Here is a 17,011-nt window from a genome sequence, read left to right as displayed (position 1 = left end):
GGGGGGGGGGGGGGGGGGGGGGGGGGGGGGGGGGGGGGGGGGGGGGAAGCAGAGATAATCAACAGACTTTCTGTGAAGGGTAGTTGATGTCTACCACCATGCACTTCTCTACGCCTCCATATTCTTGTGATTTTGTGTTTCTGAATCTGAGTCTGCTTTATACTTGTAGCCAACATGTATGGAGTGTTTTGTGTACTGCTCACTGTGCTAAATGCTTTATACAAATTAAGTAATTTAAAATATAATGTAATAAGAGGTAGTTGCTATTATTATGTTCATTTTATAGGTGAGATCAGAAACTTGAGGAAAATGTATAGCTAATCAAGGGTGGGGCCGAGATTTGAACCTGTAGTCCCAGTCAAGAAACCTGGCTCCTAACACTGTGTCATCCGACTCTAAACACTCTTTTTGGCTGATTTAATAATGATAATTTAATAAAACACCTATGACATTCTAAAATCATAACTCTGGGGTCTCTCCTGGAGGAGTGGTTAGATGTTATTTCCCCACTGTTTGGCGTCTTAAAAGGCTGACCATCCGGGCGCCTGGGTGGCTCAGATGGTTAAGCGTCTGCCTTCGGCTCAGGTCATGATCCCAGGGTCCTGGGATCGAGTCCTGCATCGGGCTCTCTGTTCCTTGGGAGCCTGCTTCTCCCTCTGCCTCTCTCTCTCTGTCTCTCATGAATAAATAAATAAAATCTTTAAAAAAAAAAAAGGCTGACCATCGGAGAGCAAAGGCAGCAAAAGAGATTATCAGAAGATTAAATAAAGTTATCAATATGTAAGGCAAGAATGGGAAATTAGGATTGCAGGCCCTGTATCAGGATGTTTATCTTTTATGAGCTAATTAAGACTGATTACAAAAGGTAAGACTTTTACTTGAATAGCTCTAGACTAAGCCCAATGTGCAGGTGACTTTTTAAAAAAAGAATGTAGGTAAGAATATGTGTGTATGTTTGTGTGTGTGTAGAAACAAATTGGCCCAATCTCCTTTGATCCTTGACAATCGTGTGGCTAAGTCTGATTATCATTTTCATGTTACAGAGGAGGAAACCAGCTCAGAGAAAGTACACGATTTGTTTAGTTAGAATCAAACTCAGAATCTTGCCCTTTTAACTCAGTTGAGTGTTTCTCTTTGTGTTTGTTGCCTTACCCACAGCTCTTTCAAATGTGTAGGGAAGGTGGATAAATGATTTAATATGAAGTATATCAGCATCATTGATATTTCTGGGATGGAAATGCTTCCCATAAATGATGAATTCTCAAGTACGTAAGAATAAATACACATTCTCACTCTCATCAGCTAGTTGTAATACTGCACAAAGCTCACTGGGAATGCACCGAGTGAATATGAGGTTTAGGCTGTCCCTCCAGCTCAGCTATTCAGCACCAAGCCACAAAAAGTGATTTTCGAATTTGAGAAGTTGAGTGTGGTTGTTGCCCCGCGACAAAAAAAGCATTGTGTTTATGAGATGTCTGCAGATAGCGGCAGAGGAGTCCCACATGAGAATGTCCCTAAATAAGAGAAAACAGAGTGATTGCGGGTAAGCACATATTTTTAGAGATGTGAAGACCAGGTTTCAAATCTCCTTCCTACTACTTACTTGCTGTGTGACCTTCTGTAAGCTATTTCATCTTTCCGCATGCATGAAAGTAACTAGAGTGAAATATTAGTTAACTTTTTCTCTTTTAAAATAAAATTTGTCTACAGTGAAATGCATGGATTTTCAGTGGACCACTCCATAAGTTTTGATAAAGACTTACACTTGTGTAACTCAAACTCCAATCAAGATACGAAGCACTACTATCATCCAGAAAGTTCCCTCATGCCCCCTCCCTGTCAACCCCATAGGCAACTATTGTTTTGGTTTCTTTCCATCTATTATACTTTTGAAAATGGTTTCTATTTTATGGAACAACAATTAATTTATTTAATGATAACCACTGATAATCGTTTGGTTATCCAACTAATAACCATTTTGTTTGTTTCCATGATTTTGCAATTCCTACATTTCTATACATGTTTTTTTTTTTTTTTTAAGATTTTATTTATTTATTTATTCATGAGAGACAGGGAGAGAGAGAGAGAGAGAGGCAGAGGGAGAAGCAGGCTTCCCGCGGAGCAGGGAGCCCGATGCGGGACTCGATCCCAGGACCCTGGGATCATGACCTGAGCCAAAGGCAGACGCTTAACCATCTGAGCCACCCAGGCGCCCTCTATACATGTTTTTATTCATATGCATAAATCAGAAAAATTCCTGAAAGTGAAGTTTTTGTAGAGATTGCCATTTGCTCTCAAAGGAGTTATAAAAATTCACTCTCCTGCTCACATTGCAGGAATATCTGTTTGCCCACACCCTGATCAACAGTGAATTATGACTTGGATTCAATAAATTTTTACTGTTCACTTGCTACACAGGATGCTCCAAGGTGTATTCAGTAGATCTAATAGGAATCTCACTCTTAAGGAGCTGACTGTTAGTAAGAGGAAAGATGTGTACATAACTACTTGTAAGACAGGGTACAAAGTGACAAGGAACAAAGTGCTGCTGGGCTCCCCCGCGCTGATAAGGGTGGGGACTGGAATGCATCATGGATATGGATGGGGTTTGTTTACACTCCTTCTACATCCGTCTCACCATTATGCATGGGGTAGATAATAAATACTTGTATCATTGATTGGTAATTAGTGAGGATTTGCTGATTTAATGATTCATGATCTCTTGATCCCTTGATCCTCCCTCAATTGCCTCCCCACCTTTTCTAATCTTTTTTGGTCTGGCATCAGCTAGAGCCAGTCATACCCTTGAACATGTGCTTGGCAGAAGAGGGAGTTGGTCTGATTCAAGCCAAGGGTTTCTGTTTTCCCCAGTCCCCTGTGAAGACATTGAAGGAACTCTCCGGGATTAAGGTCATGGAATGAGTGAGGAACAGTGGTCCAGGTGGCATCCTAGCCACCAATCCCCTTTCCCTGGGGTCCAAGTGGCTACTTCTTTCTGCTTTCACTTTTGCTTATACCTGGGAATCGTAGTCAAATAAAGGGACCGTGATTCCTCTGAGGAGAATGATGAATAGTGAGCCCCAGGTTCGTCTTCCAGCTGGACTCCTACTTTCTCTGTACACCTCCCCAGCAGCATCCCTTCCTGCAATCCCCACTTAGCTTTTCTACTTTGAGACTTCCTGCATCTCCCCTTTGACCTAGTTATCTCCTTCTCCTTTGCCATCCCCATCTCTTTTTCCCTTCTCCCTCTCACGTTCTGCTCTTGGTCCATTTATTTGATAAGCATTTACTCAGCATGTATTATGTGCTTACAGGAGCAGCTATGGTACATAATTTGCGAGGTCTGGTGCAAAATGAAAATGCAGGGCCCCTCAACTGAAATTAAGAATTTCAAGACCAGGCAGAGCATCAAACCAGTAATGAGGGCCTGTGTGAGTGCACAGGTTGCAAGTCCATGAGGCTGAGGCTGACCTTGTGTGCACAGTATTGTGGGGACATGGTGAGAATGTGTAACATCACAGAATTGAAATCTCGGTACATTTCCTTTTCCTTTTTTTTTTTTTTTTTTAAAGATTTTATTTATTTATTTGACAGAGAGACACAGCGAGAGAGGGAACACCAGCAGGGTGAGGGGGAGAGGGAGAAGCAGGCTCCCAGCAGAGCAGGGAGCCCGATGTGGGACTTGATCCCAGGACCCTGGGATCATGACCTGAGCTGAAGGCAGTTGCTTAACCGACTGAGCCACCCAGGCACCCCCCCCCTTTTTTTTTTAAGTAAACTCTATGCCCAGCGCGGGGCTCACACTCAGGACCCTGAGATCAAGAGTTGTATGCTGTACTGACTGAGCCAGCCAGGTGCACCCTCAGTACATTTTCAAGACAATTTTATTATGGAGATATCCCAACACACATAAAAGAAAGAGGAAAGGATAGTATAATGAACTCTCTGTGTACCCATCACTCAGCTTCAACAATTACGTTTCATCTACTCTTTCCCTCTCCCCTACTTTTTTTTTTTTTTTTTTTTTAAGATTTTTTTTATTCATTTGTGAGAGAGAGAATGAGAGACAGAGAGCACGAGAGGGAGGAGGGTCAGAGGGAGAAGCAGACTCCCCGCTGAGCAGGGAGCCCGACGCGGGACTCGATCCCGGGACTCCAGGATCGTGACCTGAGCCGAAGGCAGTCGCCTAACCGACTGAGCCACCCAGGCGCCCCATCTCCCCTACTTTTTAAAGGCAGCATGTCACTTCTATCCTAAATGTTTCAGAATGCAGTTCTGACTGACGAGAACTTATCTGTGCCCAGCCACCCTGCCATTATCATGCTTAATGAAATTAATATTAAATCCTTAGTATCACCTAATATCCAGTCCATGTTATTTTCCCCCCGTTGTCTCAAAATGTGTTCTTACAGTTTGTACATTCTTTTAAAATATGCTGTTAAAGGGGTGCCTGGCTGACTCAGTCAGTAGAGCATATGTTTCTTGATCTCAGGGTCGTTGGATTTGGGCCCCACACTGGGCATGGAGCCTACTTTAAAAAAATTAAAAAGGGGTGCCTGGGTGGCTCAGTTGGTTAAGCATCTGACTCTTGATCATGGCTCAAGTCTTGATCTCAGGGTCGTGAATTTGAGCTCCGCGTTGGGCTCCACACTGGGTGTGGAGCCTACTTATAAACAAACTATTAAGGACAATATGGACATTTCAAAAACAATCCAGTTAGGAAATGGACAAAAGGTGTGAACAGATATTTCACTGAAGAGGATGTACAGATGGCAAAGAAGCACACAAAAAGATGTTCATTAGTCCTTAGGAAAATGCAAATTAAAATCACAACGAGAGAGCACTTACACACCTATCAGAATGGCTAAAATTAAAAAAGAGTAATAACACCAAATGCTGGTGAGGATGCAGAGAAACTGGATCACTCATGCATTTCTGGTGGGAAGGTTAAGATGGTTTGGCCACTTAGGAAAAATGTAGCAGTTCCTTGTACAACTAAACATGCACTTACTATATGACCCAGCAATTGTATTCCTGGACATTTACCCCCCAAAATGAAAATCTGTGTGCATACAAAAACCTGTACAAGAATATTCATAGCAGGTTTATTTGTAATAGCCCCAAACTGGAAACAACCTAAATGTCCTTCAACAGGTTAAACTCTGGCACATCCATACCATGGACTACTACTCAGCAATAAAAAGGACAAACCACTGAGACACACAGTAACTTGCAAGGATCTCAAGGGAATTTGCTGAGTCAAATAAGCCAATCTGATGCCATTAATATAGCACTCTTGAAATGAGAAAACTGTATGAAGAACTGATTAGTCATTGCCAGGGTTTAGGGAAGTGGGGAGAACAGAAGGTGGCCAAGCTGTGAAATAGGAACATAAGGATCTCTTATGCTAGGAATATTTTTTATCTTGACTGTGATGGTGGTCACACACATAGTAAAATTATACAGAACTAAAACCGGACACACAAATGAGTGCATGAAGAAGTGGTGTAATTTGAATAGGGCTTGATGGAGTGCATCAATGTCAATTTCCTGGTTGTGTCATTGGGCTGTAGCTGAACAGGATGTTACCATTGGGGAAACTGGATGAAGGGTAGACTGAATCCCTCTGAATCATGTCTGACATTCGTGTGTTAAAACATATGGACATTTCTGGTTGCAGACAAAAAAACCCCAGAGAGTAGGAATGGGAATGACAAAGGGGAGACGCTTCACTTTTCACTTGATAACTTGCTGTTTTTTTCCCTTTTGTTTTACCACATGCGTGTGATACTTTTTGTTGTTAATTAACGCTTGTGTTTTGGGTCTGTAAAAAAATATAATTCTAGAAATTTTACCTAAGAAGTTTGTTTTAGAAGCATCTTATCTGGTAAGCTTAGAATTTGAATTGCAATGCAAGGAAGTGGGTCAGTGTTGAATTCTGAGTATTGACATAACTGCAAATTTTATATTGTACTCCAACTGTTGAGTGGAAGGGGAAGGGAGGAAGAAACTAATAAGTATGAAACTCTTTGGGTTAGAAAAAAAGAGTGTTCATTTTAAAAATACAGCTCCATTTGGGGGCTTCCCCCTTTCTCATTGTTAATTGAGACATACTAATTTCATGTGTCAACTTGACTGAGCTAAAGGACACCCAGAGAGCTGACAAAACATTTCTGGGTGTGTCTATGAGGGTGTTCCCAGAAGAGATTATAAATTGAATACGGAGACTGAGTAGGAGGTGGCCCTCACTAGTGTGTGTGTGCGGGAGGTAGCAACCAATCTATTGAGGGCCTGAATGGAACAAAAAAGGAAAGGAAGGGCAAACTTGCTTTCTCTGCTTGAACTGAGACATCCATGTTCTATTGCCCTCAGACACAGGTGCTCCTGGTTCTCAGGCCTTTGGATTTTGGATTGGAACTACACCACCAGCGCACTTTCCTGGGCCTGCAGATTGTGGGACTTCTCAGCCTCCATAACCATGTGAGCCAATCCCTGATAATGGATCTCTTTTCATATATACCTATACATATCCTATTATTTGTTTCTTTGGAGAATCCTGACTATTGGATTCTACTTGGCAGAAGTTCAGACACTATAATCTAGATCATGTTTGTAAGGTTTAGTCTAGAAATTGTCTCATTCCTCCAGAGATTAAATTTGCTAGCAGATTAGGAAAACAGGATGCTAGATTCTTTGAAGGAAGACTGGGCAGAGCTGGGAAATATGCATCTACAATAAATGATTATACCACATTAGCCTGAGGTAAGATTTAGCATTAAGTTAAGTAACTGATTAACGTTTCAAAACAATGGGAAGGATGCATAGTTGTGCCCAAATGTGAATCTACAAATTCTTTTTTTTTAAATTTAAATATTATCTATTTTTTGTTTGTCAGAATGATCATTTCAAAAAGTATACAAGTGAAATGGAAACATTTAGGCATATTTTATTCCAGAATTAATATATCAATGTCCTCTGTAATGTGTTTTTATACATCAAGACATAATTGAGATCATACTATATAGTTTCATCTTTTTTCCAACTAATATTATATTCTACAAATTCCCAATGTTGAAATTCTTTACAAACAGAATTCTGGGTGGTGCAGTCGGTTGAGTGTCTGACCCTTGGTTTTCGGTTTGGGTCATGATCTCAGGGTCATGAGATCGAGCCCCATGGTAGGCTCCCCACTCTGTGAGGAGCCTGCTTGGGATTCTTTCTTTGCCTCTCCCTCTGCCCTTCCCACCTGTGCTCGTGCATGCTCTCTCTCACAAATAAATAAATCTTTAAAAAAACATATATAATTTTTGATGGCTATGAAACATTACATCCTGGATGTACCATAACTTATTCAAACATCCTCCTGTTGTTAGATATTTATAAGTTACTTGATATCACAAATCATACTGGGACAAGCATGTTTATTCATAAAGCTTTATCTCTACCACCATGCTCTCAGCATATATGAGAACTTCTATATGCTTGAATATATAACTTGAATATATGAGAAGTAACATTTTAATTTGCTCTTATGTTTCTTACTATTGGACATTTTCCCATATTTTAAATTTATATTAGCTGTACATGTCATGAAATCTTTGAAAGAGGGAGTGCGAGTGTGTATTTGGAGATGTACTTAATGGTGTTAGTTAGCAGATAAGCCTAGTAAGGATGACTGGAAATCCTGGAGTATGCTGGAATAACGGAAGAAGGGAGAAGAGGAAAACAGCCAGTGATGGGGGATAAGACGGGAAAATGAGCTCTGAGACCAGAAAGAGCCAGAGGGCGGGGGCAAGGAATCCCCTCTTAATGCCTCTGGGGCCATTGAGCCATCGAAGGACACATACCTGCTTCCCAACAGATGTCCAGTGTGGTTTCAGCTTCTGAATAAAGAGTATTCTCAAAGAAGTCCAAAGACTACTGAAACACAAGGTCTTCGGATTGTTGTACAGTGGCACATACGGAGCAGGGCCTTTGGATAAATAGCTGAGGGAGTGGTAAAGCTGTAGGTCTGTGTGGGAAGGAACAGGGCTCATACTAGGCCAGGGAGAGAGGCCCCAGGATTTTCTCGGGATCTGCTTTGTCGGTGAGCAACTTCCAGGCCATGGCAACTCCAGCCTGTCGCCCTGTGCTGCCACCTTGCCCTGGTTCTGCTAGTCAGTGTAGCTGGAGCTGATTCAAATATCTGGGCAGAAGCTCAGCCAAGTTCTGGCTCTCTCTGATCCCAGCCCCATTTCAGGCACCCTGGCTGGTCAGAAGATAGTAACTGCCAAACTGGTTAGTTGCAAAATCCATCTGGCTTAGTTTTCCATCCCTGAAGAGGACTGTTTCCTCTCCTTCCACATAAGTTGCCCTGAGGTGGGCAGAGGGGCTCGCAGTATGGAAAGAGCTGTTCGCAAACACCTAGAGTGGACAGGGGGTGACTGCAGGAAGAACACACGACACCAGGGAGGACAAAGACCCAGAAATATTATGCCTGATGGCATTAAGTTTATTCTGAGGGAAAGGAGAGTTTGGGGTATCACGCCACCCCCTCCACAGCATCCCCCAGGGCCACAGAGGAACCTCTATCAGACAGAGAAATCAGAGTCCTAGGGTCACACAATGGAAGAAGGGGAAGCAGAAGGTCTGCTTTTTCATCCCAATAGTTTTGCTTCCCCTTGGGAAGCCTTAAAGTCTGGCATTTATGGCTGGAGGCACAGGGCCCATCCACTTCTCTCCTAGATGGAGAAAATCAAAGTCAGAGGCTGGCCCCACAAACCCCCAGGGGTTTTCTAGGAAGAGCTCTGCTTGGCTTCCTTTTCTTCTCCGGGGGTGAAGGTGGCCTCTCCCCATTCAGCCCTGAGAACTTCTGTGTATGAGGCTTCATTGTTGGAAATGCATAGAATATATATATATATATTTTTGCTCTGGATCTGTCCTTCTGGTCAACTGATAAATGGGGGTGGGGCTGGGGTCAAGGGCAGCTCACCATGAACCTGAACTTACCCAGCAGGTGTGCCAGCAACTCCATCCGGTCAGAGCCAAACAGCATGTGGGTTTGGCCATCCAGATGGGCCACAGTGATCGGCAGCCCAAAAGCCTGGAGAAAGCAGTTACAGCGCAGGGAGTAAGGTGATGGAGCAGGTGTTTATTATGGCTGGGATGGAAGGCTAAGAGTCAATACTTGTCTGAGGTCATACAAGCAAAGCAGCTAAGAGGTTCCACAGCTCTAAGGAGTCTTCTGTTTCTGATTCTCAGATGCTCTGACTTTCCTCTCACCATCTACCTCCCTCCCTTCCTTTCCTTGGACTCTGGGGCAGGAAGGGAGAGGATGAAGGTTGTCTGGGACAGCTGGGAGGACTCATGTTGGGAGCAACTTTTAGAACAGGAGCATGGGGACCCAGCAGATGCTCAGCCTCATTCTTCAGCACTGGGGTTGGGGACCCACATCAAGAGTTGCTCACCCCATATTTGCAGGCTGCCTCGGTGGTCTCCTTGAGCTTGTTCTTCACGTTTGGTGTTGAGATCTTTTCCAGGAGTCCCCGGGCTTGTTCTGTAGACATGCCAGCTTTCTCTGCAGCCTGAGGGGATGTGGTAGGGAACACAACTGTGTCTGCATTAGTGGGGTAGGGATCTCAGGAGAAACTCTGGTATTTATTTTCTGCTCCCATTTTCCTGGTAAGGCCTTTACCCACCCACAAATAGAGGTCTATCTTTGCTATGAGGGGCTGTTTTTCTGTTTTCCCCCTTTAAAATCTTGTGATTGGTGGAAAGAACAAGGTACAGAAATTGAAAGGCAGAGGGCATCTTAGAAACCAGCTCCCCAACCTCTTTATTAACCAGTGAGGGGACTACTGTCCAGAAGCAGTACATGACCTGGTTGGCATTAAAGAACTTGTTAGTGGCAGAGCCAACGCTAGAATCCAAGTCCCCTGACATTAAGTCTGGGCTCTTGCCTTTCTACTTCTCAGAATTCCTGAATATCTTGTGCTCTTTTGAAGCAAGGGCTGGGCTATAATTCTCATGGCATTTCCTGAGGACTTTAGAGCAGGGCACAGGGATATAGCCACCTGCAGGGCTTAACAAGAATAAACATTTCAATTTGGGGTTTGTTGATATCATTTAGGATTAGTGGTTCTCAATTTGGCTGCATACTAGAATCTCCCGAGGGAGCTTTTAAAAAATCCCACTCATAGGTCATCCGCTAGAACAATTACATCAGAATTTTTGGTAGGCAGTGCCCAGGTGGTCCAGGTGACTAAAATATACAGCCAAGGTTGAGAACCACTGCAACCCGACCTCCTCAACCTGGAGGGGGAAACAGGAAGTTACGAGGTGCATTCTGATGTGACAGGGTCTTTGACTTGGCTGCATGAGAGAATTGTGTCCAGACCAAATGTTCAACAACAGGGGAACAGTTAAGTAAACAAAAGTAGGCCCACTGAATGGAATGCTGTGTAGAAACTAAGAATGATACTTTCAAAGAGTTTATAATGGTATGGAAAATGATTGTTAGTAAGTGGAAAGACAAGCCTGTGCATATACTTTGCAGGAATTCTTTGTGATTTGCCGTTTTATGTATTAAATTTGAATATACCTCAACTATCTTTTGTAAACTGAAGGGAAAATATCATTTTGAATTTCCTGATTTAATCCCAAAGAAAAACTTACTTTTTATACCCCCGTGTATGGCTGCCACACATTTCAATGTTTTGAGCTATTTCCATGTGTTTCCACTCACGCTTCTGTGGGATTTTTCTTTTTAAAGCCTGTCTGTAAAGTCTCCTGCTTTCTTCTCTGGATATATCGGTGAGGTCTGGTATTGGAGTGTTTGGGGCCAATACTTCATCCCTCCCCATCTGGGAGTGCCAACATGTAACATCTCTCTCCCACTGACTTCTTTCATGAAATAAAACCTACCCATGTAGAATTTTGCACTTCCCCTTTCAACCATGAGATATTCTTTTGGGAGTCCTCTGAGTTCCAAACTTTCATTAATTCGGCTCCTCAAACACAGATATCCTTTCTCCCCAGATAACTATGACCTTTTCCACCCAAAATGAAAACTGTGTCCTCTTTGCCCCTAAACGCCAGCTGTTGTCAGCTTCGCTATGAGAGGGGTGGGGACAGAGCCAGGATACTCACGGCCAGGATGCTCTGGGGCTCCGAGATGTCTTCATCCTGAGAAGAAGAGAACATTCCGCAGGAAGGGGGCGGTGAGGGGTGAGATGGGGGGACAGTAGGCCCGTGAACAACAGGGGAAGGCAGGACCAGGCCTCTGGAAACCAGGTTCTAGGGGAGGGTCAGCATATTGTCCAGGGTCTCCCAAGTAGGTTCCCAGAGCTCTGCCCTCACCCGTGACCAGACACGCATCCATAGTTCCCTGGACACTTTCTCCAGCATCTCTGGGTGCTCCATGCTCACAGCGGTGAGGAATCTCATGGCTGATAAACTTCCTGTGGGGCAGAGATACTCAGAGACAGGGTTCTTCTAGCTTGTTTCCCATGGAGGACTGGCTCTTTCCTGCTTCTGACATCCACAGAGCTTGACTGCCCTTAGCCTTCCACCCAGATTTCCCATAGCCTGTTTGTACTGCTCTTCTTCCCCTTAGGTCCCCGCAAGCTTCTGCTCACTTAACGCTCACCTGTGTTTCCCCAAGCTTTGTTTCATTTCATGTAGTTGCCAGCCCCTACTTCCTGGCACTACAATTTGCAACTCTGCTGCCTTCCACTGGATACACCATCTGTATCTCACTCTTTACCTTTTTCAAGGATCACAGAGAAGAAATCCTTGGGGAACTGCACAGGAATCTGGACATGCTGTCCCAGGAGCCTAACATCATTTCTCAGATATTGGGCTTTGCGGGGAAGCAGAGCTGGTGGCTGGTTTCCTGCAAGTGGAAATTTGGGCACACTGGTGAGAGACTACCTAAGGGTCTGAGGCTTGCGGGGGGAACCCCTATCCGGGTTTTCAGCAGAGTGCCAATTACTAGCTGCTGGTGCCAATGTAAAGACCCATGTAAGGTCCCGTGGACCTTATATAACCGTGGACCTTTGAAAGCCACCCTCCCTCAAATCCCTGTCCCAAACGCTGCTGCGTTCACACCACTGTCTTTCATGATCCCCGCAATGAGGCTGGGGCGCAACTGCAGGTTGATGTTCCAGATGTTCTTATACCGGCACAGGACCTGCAGGAGCAGAGGTGGAGATGGGGAGCCTGAGTGTAAGATGGACAGAGTGAAAATGGCTGAGGGAGAGGGAGGGGTGTTCTTTGGCAACTGACTAGCCAGAGGCTCTAAGTGCAGAAGAGTAGGGGTTATGCGGACACCCTAAACTTTGGTTTTAAATGGCAAAACTCTCCACTCCCAGAAATCGATCCCATGAACCTCGCTCCATCCCAAGAAATCGATCCCAGGATCTTTGCTCAGTGGACAACCTCCATCCTGTTCTGCACTCCACCCCCCAAAAACTAACATCGGAGGGCTAAGAGGTGGTTGTGCCGTGGATTTCTCCTTGATTCTTAGGAGTTACCCCTCTTATTCCAAACCGTTGTGGGAAAGCACTGCCTTAGGATATAAAGGCTCGACCTGGCCAGCGACCGTATCCCGTTTAGAGACACAAAGTGACTTTCACCCCTGGCTTCCTAAACCCCATCGGGCGGCGCCAGGAATTTCACGAGACAACGGTCCCCGCGTCCCGCTCCCCCCCTTCCCTCTGCCCTTGCCCTCCAAGCCCCGGCCAAGGGAGCTCCCGGAGTCACCTCGAAGCCCAACCAGGAGTAGGGCGACAGCACATCGTAGAAGAGCTCCAGGGTGCGCGGCAGGGGTCCCATGCTGCAGCAGCGCGCGTTGCCCCGCCCCGGGACTCGGCGATCCCGCCCCGATTCCCGGCCTGCCCCGGAGGACCGCCCCCCGCCTCCGCCGCGCAGCCGCGCGAGGAAAACCGCCCGGGGCCAAGTCTGGCCAAAGGGCGGTTGGGGCGGGGCCCCCTGGGGAGGGCGTGGCTGCCGTCCCCGCTCCTCCGCACAGCTCCCACCGCCCGCGCATCTCCGGGTCTCCGCCCTGCCCTGCGCGGGGGTCTGGGGCCCAAGCGGGTGTTTGAGATGCTTGCTGTGCCTCTCACTTAGCTGTGCTCTTTTGGCAGGCCACCCGCCCTCTCTGAACCTCAGTTTCTTCGTCATCCCTCTTAAAAATGGACATACGTGATGATAACCCCTACCTCGTACAGCCTTGTGAGAATGGAATGTGTGAATGTGTAACTGAAACATGTTAGAACTTTCTGAGATGGGGGCAGAGTTAGAAGTGCCCAAATTATACATTTTTTGTACTTCTCAGAGCTTAGCTGGAACATATTTGACAATCAGCACATATTCTGAGAGTGAGTGCAGGAGAGAAGGAGGCCTCCTTGCCACGATAATCGGAGGGATAATGGGGAATGGTGTGTCCTATTTCTATTTGTGAATATGTCATATTGTCTTACATTGGGATTACATTTACTGCAAGGAAATAATTTTTTAAAGTTCTATTTAATTTTATTAAAATTATTCTTAATGTTACTAATTTTGTGAATTGGAAAACATAACAATAAAGATTCCACTTCTCATTTGTATTCATTAGAAAAACAACCTTAAGCCATCAGAACGCAAAGACTATAAACATTTACATAGAGTAGAACATATAAAATGAAACAAGGATGCTATTTTAACCCACTTGCGAATAGAACTAATTGCTTTGGAATAACTGAAACTGAAAAATTACACGTTTCTCCAGTAATGTTAATTTAAAATTATCCAAGAGCAAATTTAGCCCCATAATAATATTCTATTTTAAAAGTAAATCATCACTTATTTTTAAAAACTTTAATATTTAGGAATGATTTTAGATTTACAGAAGAGTTGTAAAGATAGTAGAGAGTTTCTACATACCCCTCATCCAGCTTTCCCTAATGTGGACACCTTATATAACCATGGTATAATGATCAAAACTAAGAAATTAACATTGGTACATTACTATTAACTAGAAGATGGGCTTCATTCAGATTTCACCAGTTTTTCCGCGATTGTCCTTTTTCTGTTCCAGGATTCATTCCAGGCTACCACCTAGCATTTAGTTGTCCTCTTTCGTCTCCTCCTATCTATGAAAGTTTCTTGACTTTTTCTTGTGTTTCTTGACCTTGACACTTTTGAAAAGTATTGGTCATGTATTTTGTAGAATGCCCCTCAATTTGGGTTTGATGTTTTTTCATGTCTAGGCTGGGATTCGGATTTTATGGAAGTATACCACAGAGGTGAAGTGCCCTTCTCCTTGAATTGTGTCAGGGGGTTCCTGATACCAACATGACTAATTACCCATGATGTTAACCTTGACCACTTGGGTAAGGTGGAGAAAACTGTCAGCTTTCCCTACTGTAAAAATCACTGTTTCCCCCTTTCCATACTCTATTCTTTGGAAGGGAGTCATTAAGTACAGCCTAGTTTGGAGGTGGGGGTACTGGTTGAGTAGATTAAACCCATCTCTTAGAGGGAAGGACATCAAAGAATTTGTGGCTGTATGTTAAAACCACCCATATTTTGGGGGAGCTACTTTGAAGCTATGAAATGTTCTGTTCCTCCTTAAACTTTCACCTGCCAATTTTATAATTCATCAGTAGATTTTGCCTGCAGCAATTATTATTGTGTTGTTCTAATGGTGACTTTCTATTTCCCTTGTTTCTTCTACATTTATTAATTGAAATTCTGAAAGAATTGTTCCATTTATGTATTTATGTATATATCTATTCATTCAGTCATTCATTTATACATATGGACTGATGGATATTTATTTTAAGAATCATAGAATGGTGGGCGCCTGGGTGGCTCAGTTGGTTAAGCGACTGCCTTCGGCTCAGGTCATGATCCTGGAGTCTCGGGATCGAGTCCCGCATCGGGCTCCCTGCTCTGCGGGGAGTCTGTTTCTCCCTCTGACCCTCCTCCCTCTCATGCTCTCTGTCTCTCATTCTCTCTCTCGCAAATAAATAAAATCTTAAAAAAAAAAAAAAAAAAGAATCATAGAATGGTAAAACATTGATCTGAGTCTCTACATCCTACCTCCATATACTATTATTATTATTATTACATTTATATTGGGCTCTGTGGATAATACTGAGTGGGAACAACAAAAAATATTTACACTTCTTTACACATACTGAGAGGAGTCTAGGTACTGACTAGAGTTGTTGGAACAAGAAACAGTGGTGTAAGCCAGTTATTTACAGTAGCAAAAGTAACTAATAAAGGAACTAAATATGATGTGATTATCAAATTTAGGAGGGGGTGGAGAAGGGGTGGGATATGTAAACCAAATCCTTATCTTTCATGGTCAGTGATATTGTCTACATTTGAAACATCAGTAGAGCTTTGATCATATAATTTGGAGTTAAGTTTTGAAACCACAAATGCTTTAAATAAACTGCCTTTCCAAATAAGTAAAAGATGGATTGTCCAATAAATGGTTGTGGGACAACTGGGAGGTTTAAACAAAATGTAGCTGGACCCATACATCACACCTTACCCAAGGAACATGTCTAGCCTGATCGAATATTTTATGTTAAAGAAAGAAACCACTAAAGTACCTGAGGAACTTATGGAAAAACCTTTAAAAAAAAATCTGGGAGTAGATGGGGCACCTTGGTGGCTCAGTCGATTAAGTATCTGATTTCAGTGCAGGTCATGATCTCTGGGTCTTGGGATGGAGCCCAGCATCAGGCACCCTGCTCAGCGGGGAGTCTGCTTGTCCCTCTCCCTCTGCCACTTGTGCTCTCTCTGTCCCTCTCTTAAAAAAATAAAATCTTTAAAAAAAATCGGGGAGTAGAGACCTCTTTGTTAGCTGTGATACTAAATGCAGAAACTTTAAAAGATTTATACATTCAATTACATAAAATTTAAAAAATTTGTTTGGTAAACTCCAGTAGGTCAAAAAATAATTGGGAAAAATACCTGGGTTCATTTCTCAGTCAAAATGCTAATTATCCTAGTGTAGAAAGAGCTACAAAATGAAGTAAAAGAACAGAAGCCCCGGGGAGAAATGGGCTAATGATATGAACAGAACATACACAGAAATGGACATATGGGACATAAAAGATTGTGCTTGTATATACTTATAAAAATTGTGAGTCAGGATTACACTATGATATGTTTTTATTTATCAAGTTGGCAGAGATCAAAAAGTTTGATGACTCAGGGTGTTGGCAGGGATTTGTGGAAAATCATTGTCTTATGCAACTGGTGGGAGTGTAAATTGTCGGTACAACCTCTAAGGAGGGCAGTTTAGCAATATCTTTCTGTTTGCAAATACACACACCCTTTGAGCTAGCAATTCCATTTTTAAGAATTTATATTATAAACATGTTTGCCTCCATGCAATATGATGTCCTATAGGGTTATTTATTACAACATTGTTTATAATAGCAAAAGATTGGAAACTACCTAAATGTTCATCAATGTGGAACTATATCAATACACCACGATTTATAATATTTTTCAACTTTAAAAAGAATTTGGAAGCTCTTTAAATATTGCATGATACCCTATGTATTAATAAGTGAAAAGCAAGATGCCAAACAGTGTATATCATTTGCTGTCTTTTTTTTAAGGGTTGGGATGCTTTCTAAGTGTGTGGTGTACATATACATATATGTACATGTTGATATCTCTGGATGGAGAGACAAAAATACTTGTGAAACTGGTTACTTTTGAGGAGGGAAGTTGGGGGACTGGGGCAGGGCAAGACAAAGTTTTTGTTAGCTGTAACATTTAACCCTTTGATTTGCGACCCATGTGAGTGTCTTATCTACCCAGAAAGACAGGCAGGAAGAAAGGATAAAGGCAGGCAGGAGGGAAGAAAAAGGAAGGAAGGAGGGAAGATGCCTTTGGGAACTTGTATTGGCAGGACAGGGAGGGGATTACAAGGAGACTTATGTATCTGATTTATTGCCATTTGTATATTTTACTTTGCTTTAAGGAAAATGTCAGTTATGAAGGCCACGTAGCAGCA

General features: G+C 43.3%; 1 protein-coding gene across 4 annotated transcripts; it reads right to left on the bottom strand.

The window, feature by feature from the left end:
- Positions 1–8,460: 8,460 nt before the first annotated feature.
- Positions 8,461–12,889, bottom strand: GSTK1 (glutathione S-transferase kappa 1). 4 transcript variants are annotated; one of them, XM_021692779.1, is made up of 8 exons: positions 12,742–12,889; positions 12,088–12,169; positions 11,744–11,872; positions 11,338–11,438; positions 11,128–11,163; positions 9,447–9,563; positions 8,989–9,082; positions 8,461–8,720 (listed from the first exon to the last, which is right to left on the bottom strand). In XM_021692779.1, the coding sequence occupies exons 1-8, from the start codon at positions 12,811–12,813 to the stop codon at positions 8,671–8,673; spliced, it is 681 nt and encodes a 226-aa protein (XP_021548454.1). In that variant the 5' UTR covers positions 12,814–12,889; the 3' UTR covers positions 8,461–8,670. The 4 variants fall into 4 exon arrangements, with proteins under 4 accessions (XP_021548454.1, XP_021548455.1, XP_044775880.1 ...); XM_021692780.1 differs by having other exon boundaries at positions 8,468–8,720; positions 12,091–12,169; positions 12,742–12,850; XM_044919945.1 differs by lacking the exon at positions 11,128–11,163 and having other exon boundaries at positions 8,468–8,720; positions 12,742–12,850.
- Positions 12,890–17,011: the final 4,122 nt, after the last annotated feature.

Source organism: Neomonachus schauinslandi, chromosome 12, assembly GCF_002201575.2.
Source record: "Neomonachus schauinslandi chromosome 12, ASM220157v2, whole genome shotgun sequence".
NCBI lineage: Eukaryota > Metazoa > Chordata > Mammalia > Carnivora > Phocidae > Neomonachus > Neomonachus schauinslandi.
Note: the sequence above shows the minus strand (reverse complement) of the source record. Positions and strands in the feature narration are given on the sequence as shown.

Coding starts and splice junctions, on each gene's coding strand:
- GSTK1 (XM_021692779.1), bottom strand. CDS start 12,813: ATGGGACCCCTGCCGCGCACCCTGGAGCTCTTCTACGATGTGCTGTCG. Junction 11,873..12,087: donor GGGGATCATGAAAGACAGTG/GTGTGAACGCAG, acceptor TTCCACTTGCAG/GAAACCAGCCACCAGCTCTG. Junction 9,083..9,446: donor AGGCAGCCTGCAAATATGGG/GTGAGCAACTCT, acceptor TGCTTTCTCCAG/GCTTTTGGGCTGCCGATCAC.